The sequence below is a fragment of the Sorex araneus genome, chromosome 2 (genome assembly GCF_027595985.1).
Source record: "Sorex araneus isolate mSorAra2 chromosome 2, mSorAra2.pri, whole genome shotgun sequence".
Lineage (NCBI taxonomy): Eukaryota > Metazoa > Chordata > Mammalia > Eulipotyphla > Soricidae > Sorex > Sorex araneus.
Window position 1 is genome coordinate 181,123,483 of NC_073303.1, and position 6,039 is coordinate 181,129,521.

Here is a 6,039-nt window from a genome sequence, read left to right on the forward strand (position 1 = left end):
GCTTGATTTGAACAAAACCAACAAAAACACACACAAACAAAAAGCCCCAAACTTGCATTTGATGGGAGACAGGAAACAACCTCAACTTACTCAACTTAATACCAATAAGATGCTAAGATCTTTGAAAAAATGTTTTTCAAAAAAAAAACAATTTACAAAATTAAATGGGAGTGTGAAAACATAGTTTGATGGACTAAAAACAAAATCAGTATGATCATCATCCTCAATGTCACCAACTAGTTTAATCCCAAGGTTTCATTAACAACTGAATATGCTGTCACAAAACAAGCTTATTTTTCAACTGAATTGATTCATCATAGCTTAAATCAATGAGACTCAATTTTATACAAGAATTCTATTGTCCCATTTTATAGTATTAAAATTTATTTAATAATAACTTTACATATAAGATAATGTCTTTCAGTATGCTATTTGAAAATACTGATTATTCTCAGTTTATTTTCAAATTCATCTGATCTCTTGATTTCTGGTTAGACAGGAAACTTGCCATAAAAATGCTAGATTGAAATATGAGGGCAATCTATTTTTTTTTCTCCTACATCAACCTTTTTCCTCCTTTTAGAACCCTGTCCTGTGATTTTCAGTATAGTTTATGCAAGGTCATATGGGCAAATTTAATGTGTCCTAAACGTTTACTTATTTCTGCACACAAAAGTCAATCAACTGCCTGATTTCTCTATTTTGCAACTGAAAATATCTTCTAATGAATTGGTGGAAGGAAGCAAGAAACTAATCCATGGAATGTTTTTGATGTCACCTTGAAGAAATTGTTGCATACCATCTGCTGGTTTATTGAGCGTACAAAATGGCAGTGTCGATGAATTCTTCTTTAATAAATGATACATATTGACATAATCACCAGCCATATCCTAATGACCAGAAACATGCCAAAGTGCTTTGAAATATATCCAGCTTAAATTATCCATAGGTTTTTTATATTTGTGAAGCAACTAAAACTCCAAATATCTGTTTTGGTTCATACTTGTGCTTCATTTGTAGATGCTGGCAAACTTTTCAATACAATTCATAAATGAGATGGTTAATCTTTCCTGTCTTCTTTGTCCTTGTGGTTGTCATCTGAGCATTCTTATCCTGCAAGCAAAGTACAAACTGGAAGAAGTCAAGTTAGGTGAATGTCAAAAATAATTTATAAACCATATTCTGTTTTCTTCTTTTATTTATTTATTAACATGAACAGGGGCAGGGGTTACAATGAAAGCCAAGAAGTAACAATTATTTCAACCATTATTAAAGTCATTCTTCAGTCATGTCCCAATTTCTTAGTAAAACACTGGCTCTAATAGCGGATATTAAATGTTACTTCTTAAGGAGAAAAAGCAGTCCAAATGTGGACGATAAGGTCAGAGAGAGATTGCTGAAATATAATAAATAAAATGATACTAAGGTAAGGAGATTTATATGAATCAAATTTTAAAAAATCAGACTATTTCAGAATCACAATTCTACAATTTGGTTGATAAATATGCTCAAAGACACAAACAGAAATATCTTGTCCATCATTGGCCCCCTCACATTCTGGTATTGATTTGTAATGGGCAATACTGGTTAGTTCAGGAACTGGACATTGTTTTAATGATTGTGAGTGAGAGAGAAACCAATGCGAGCAATTATATAAAAATCCTTGGAAGAACAAGAATCATGGATCAAGTCATGACATCCAGATCTTATCTTAGCCAGAATCAGGGCAGCAAGGAACCAGAAATCATTGAGGAACGAGTGTTATTTTTCTTTCTTGTATTACTAACTTTCACCGAGTCATTCTGGTTCATGACTAAATTGCCCTTTCGCCCCCAGACAGATTTCTTCAATGAGATGAACCTGAGAGGAGTGGGGGATGGTGGAGGAGAGCCAGGACCCCTGCTGGGAGGAAGCATTAAGCTGGCCACTCTCTGGGCACCTGGTCTCTACCTGCACAAGCCCACAGCTCCTTTACAATCGATGCAGAACTGCTTAACAAGAATCATACCTCATCTTCACAAGGAATTAAAATAAGTCCCACCTGTCACACAGAGAGCTGGGGCAGCCTGGGGGCAGTTCAGGACCCCTGCCACTGTGAGAGCAAAGGAGAGAGGGAGCCTGGGGCACCTTTCCCTTGGCATCCAGCTGGGCAGCCTGAATGGGTTGAGGCCTCAATCTGTTCTGCCTGCAGCACTGACCCTTCAGCCCGCCTCCCCGCCACTGTGCACACCAAGTTCTTTCCACCCTCCCTGTCTGAATAGGGAAGACAGTAGGAAGACGCTGCTGTTCCCTCCAGCTCCCCTTCACCTGTGCCCAAAGTGTCTATCCCCTTGGACTCTGGGTGACCGTCCACGGCAGAAAAGCCATAGGCTGTGCATCTGTGCGTGTATCTGTCTAGTGACTCCCTCTCTGCAGGAAGTGAGGCCACTGAAGCCATAAAGAGTTCTGGACAGGGGGATGTTTTCTGCAACTACAGGGAGGTTGACTGCTTGCCTGAGGCTCTGGAACAAGCTAGGATTCCAGAAGACTTTGAACAGGCAGAGGTAGGGAGAGCCTCCCCGTCCTTATTTCATTGTCTCAAGATGTCTGGATCTCTAATTAGCTACAAGTGGCCTCTAAGTGAGGTTGGGTCCCTGACCCTCCCAAGGGCTGGAGGATTAGTTGCGAACACCACCCTGCAGGGAAGTGGGAGGCTGAGGGCTGAGACGACCCCATGCCTAGGGGCATCTGGGTCTTACCTGCCCTGCTGCCCAAATGAAGTGGAAATTGGGTAGATGGGAGGATGAACAAAGAAGCAGCTGAGCTGGATGCTTAAAGCCTTTCAGGATGTTGTTCTAAATACTTTTGAATGCACACACAAACACACACACACACACACACACAGAGCCAAGAAGAAAAAAAAAGTGGGGGTGAAAGGAGATATAGCCTAGATAGGATGTAGGGGTAGAATGAAGGAATAATAGGTGATCAATTCTGGAGCCACAAACATTGAAAAGAAAGCAAAAGCATTAATAAGCTCTCTCTGCTTCCAGGCAAGGAAGGGATAAGTGGGGTCCCCCATCCCTTAGCCACAAGCCCCCACAAGCAGATTGGGGGGTGGGGGGTGGAAACTATGGGTATGGGGTTAAAAGAAGTGTGGGGGAAGGGAGGTCTCACAGATGCCTGATTAAACACTAGAAAACTAAGGGTCCGGGTGTAGTCCTAGCCTGGTGATGAGTTGGTGGCCATGGGCAGCAGACCTTGGTTCTGTTGGCAACGATGGCTGGACCGGGGGGCTGTGGTAGGGACAGGAGAGGGGTAGAAAGGTGGGTGGTGGAGATGTTGAGTCATTTCCGACTGAAGAACAGCGAGCCCAGGACGGCCATGCCAGCCAAGGTCATGCCCGCCAGCATCCAGCGCTGAAAGCGTTCCTGGACTCTCCTGCTCCCGGCCGCCGCGTTGTTCCCGTAGAGTTCTGCAAAGGTGTCCCAGCCGCCGTTGTCCCGGATCCAAGGGTCTAGGTGGCTGTTCAGGTAGGTGGTCATCCAAGCTGCAATCTGACCCACCAAGCCCCGCATCTCCTTGTCTGCGCTCTGCACGCACAGGGCCCCCCCGAAGGCGAAGAAGGCCACGATCCGACCCCAGTTGACCTCCTCCCGAAAGAGTTCGTCCACCACCTGCTCGAAGGTCTGCCGGGCCGTCGCTGGGGTGATGTGGACCTGGGCCGTCATGTCGCTGAATGCCTGCTGGAACCTTCGGTCAAAGTCATCACACACCTCCCTCAGCGTTTGCTTCACCGGGTCCACGGGGGTCGCCTCGGGGGCATCCACGCCGCAGCCGTGGCCCCTGGCTCCAGGCGGTGCAGGACTGTCCAGCAGGTGACCAGCTGGGTTGTCCACGGTGGTACTGGGGGTTTCCATCTCAGATTCAGGCCCCTCCGGGGCCTCTGCTGTTGTCCCTTCGACATCATTAAGCGCACTCCAACTGTGTCCCTTCTGCGAAAGTTTATAGGAGAGAATGTCAACCACCAGCTCCCAGTTGTTCCGAGACATTTTTAGAAAAGGGAATGAGGTTCCCCCAGTTTTCTGTCCTGAAACCTCCTCTGCTCACTTAACTCTGCTCTCTGCTCAGTGCTTTCTTCATGTGATCCAAAGCCGGGCTCAGGTTCTGAACCGGCTTTTGATGGGTCTTATAAAGGGCTGGGTCGGCTTCCAGGAGACTTTAATTAAGTCCGATTGAAAGCACGAGTGGGCTGTGACTCATTTACACCAACCGCATTAAAAAAAAAAAAAGAATCCCCAACCTTCTTCACTTCTCCTGGAGACCGCCCTCAGAAAGTCATCCCATAGGAAGTCTCACACTCCAATCCTTAACCCCAAACTCCCTCCAATTTGGGAAGGCTAAAAATATATGCCAACCACTATACCACCACCAATGCTCCCAGCTATCTAGAGGGTTTTGTTGTTTGGGGTATCTTTTGGTTTGGAACTTTGGGGGCCGTACCCTACAGTGCTCAGGACTTTTTACTGGTTCTGTATTCAAGGATCATTCCTGGAAGGGATTAAGGGTCTGGTGTGGTGCTGGCAGGATCAAACTTTTGTGGACTGCGTGTAAGGCAAGTAAGTGATCCAACCACACTAGGCTCTCTCTGGCTTTCAGTGTTAGTATTTAATACACCATGGATGGCTCACGCGCTTGAATTGATGTTAGATGTTTATATGCAACTGCCTGTGCAATGCCTCCAACGCCCATGAAACTGACTCAGGAACGCTAAGGCCAGCTGCCTCTGCCAGGAAGCTTCCCCCGACATCTTTGCTCCACTTCTCGAGTGTGCCTATGAGCAGAACAGCCTGGGCTGCTTTAAGAAGAAAATGGAATCATGGAACTCCCTGCAATTTTTTTTGAATTTTATCTTTATTGATTGAGGTACTGTGTTTTATAATACTGTTGATGATGGTTTCATGCATTCACCATTCGCATAGCACAGCCAGCCCCAGAGTGCCTGCCTCTCACACCCCAGGTACTCAAGGCCCCTCCTCCTCGGTTTCCTTGCTCTCTACCAGCTCAGTTCTATAAATGAACTCTCTAATAAATACTATTGCCCTTGGCCCCCTGTTGTTAAATTACTGTGTATCTATTTTTTTTTTTTTTTTGCTTTTTGATAACCCCAGCGATGCACAGGGGTTACTCCTGGCTCTGCACTCAGCAATTATCCCTGGCGGTGGTCAGGGGATCATATGGGATGCTGGGAATCAAACCCGGGTCGGCCACATGTAAGGCAAATGCCCTACCCACTGTGCTATTGCTCCAGCCCCCCATGTATCTATCAGTCCCAAATATGAGAGATTGTTTTGTTTCTAATATCTGCCTTCTGACTTCACTCAGTGTGATATTCTTTACTTTCATTCATGTCCTGGCAAGTGGCATGAGTTTATCCTTTCTGAAAGCTCTATAGTATTCTATACGCCACAATTGCTTGATGCATTCATCCACGGCTAGCAATCTGGTTGTTTCCACATTTTGACTATTGTCTTGAACTCCATGATGAACAGGGTGGTTCACATACCCTTTAAAATTCATGTTTTTATCAAATTAATGTTTTATATGGGGGTGAGGTGGAGATGCCAGTAAGTAGCATCACTTGGTTGTATGGGAGTTCCATTTCTATTTTCTTTTTGAGAGATCTTAATATTTCCTTTCATAGAGGCTGAACCACACAACATTCTCACCAACAGTGAGTGAGGGTTCCTTCCTCATCGCAACCCTACCGACATTGGTTGCTTCTAGAACTTTTGATATATGTCATTCTCATATATATGGCATGAGATTGTTTCTCATTGTTGTTTTGATTTGAATTTTCCTAAAATCATAAGTGACAGTGAGAACATTTTCATATGCCTATTAGCCATCTGTATTCAATTGCAACTTTGAATATTAGATTTGTGTCTATCTTAGCTTGTGGAAAAAATGGAAACAAATTATCAGGCAGGTCAGTTCATCTAGTTGTTAGAAGCAAATAAGGACATATAGAAAAGCTGGAGTCATCAGACAAATAGGCCT

At 44.5% G+C, this 6,039-nt stretch overlaps 1 protein-coding gene across 2 annotated transcripts; it reads right to left on the bottom strand.

The window, feature by feature from the left end:
- Positions 1 to 3,326: 3,326 nt before the first annotated feature.
- On the bottom strand, positions 3,327 to 4,031 carry LOC101542397 (bcl-2-like protein 1). 2 transcript variants are annotated; one of them, XM_004606987.2, is made up of 2 exons: positions 3,658 to 4,031; positions 3,327 to 3,468 (listed from the first exon to the last, which is right to left on the bottom strand). In XM_004606987.2, the coding sequence occupies exons 1-2, from the start codon at positions 4,029 to 4,031 to the stop codon at positions 3,327 to 3,329; spliced, it is 516 nt and encodes a 171-aa protein (XP_004607044.2). The 2 variants fall into 2 exon arrangements, with proteins under 2 accessions (XP_004607044.2, XP_004607043.2); XM_004606986.2 differs by having other exon boundaries at positions 3,327 to 4,031.
- Positions 4,032 to 6,039: the final 2,008 nt, after the last annotated feature.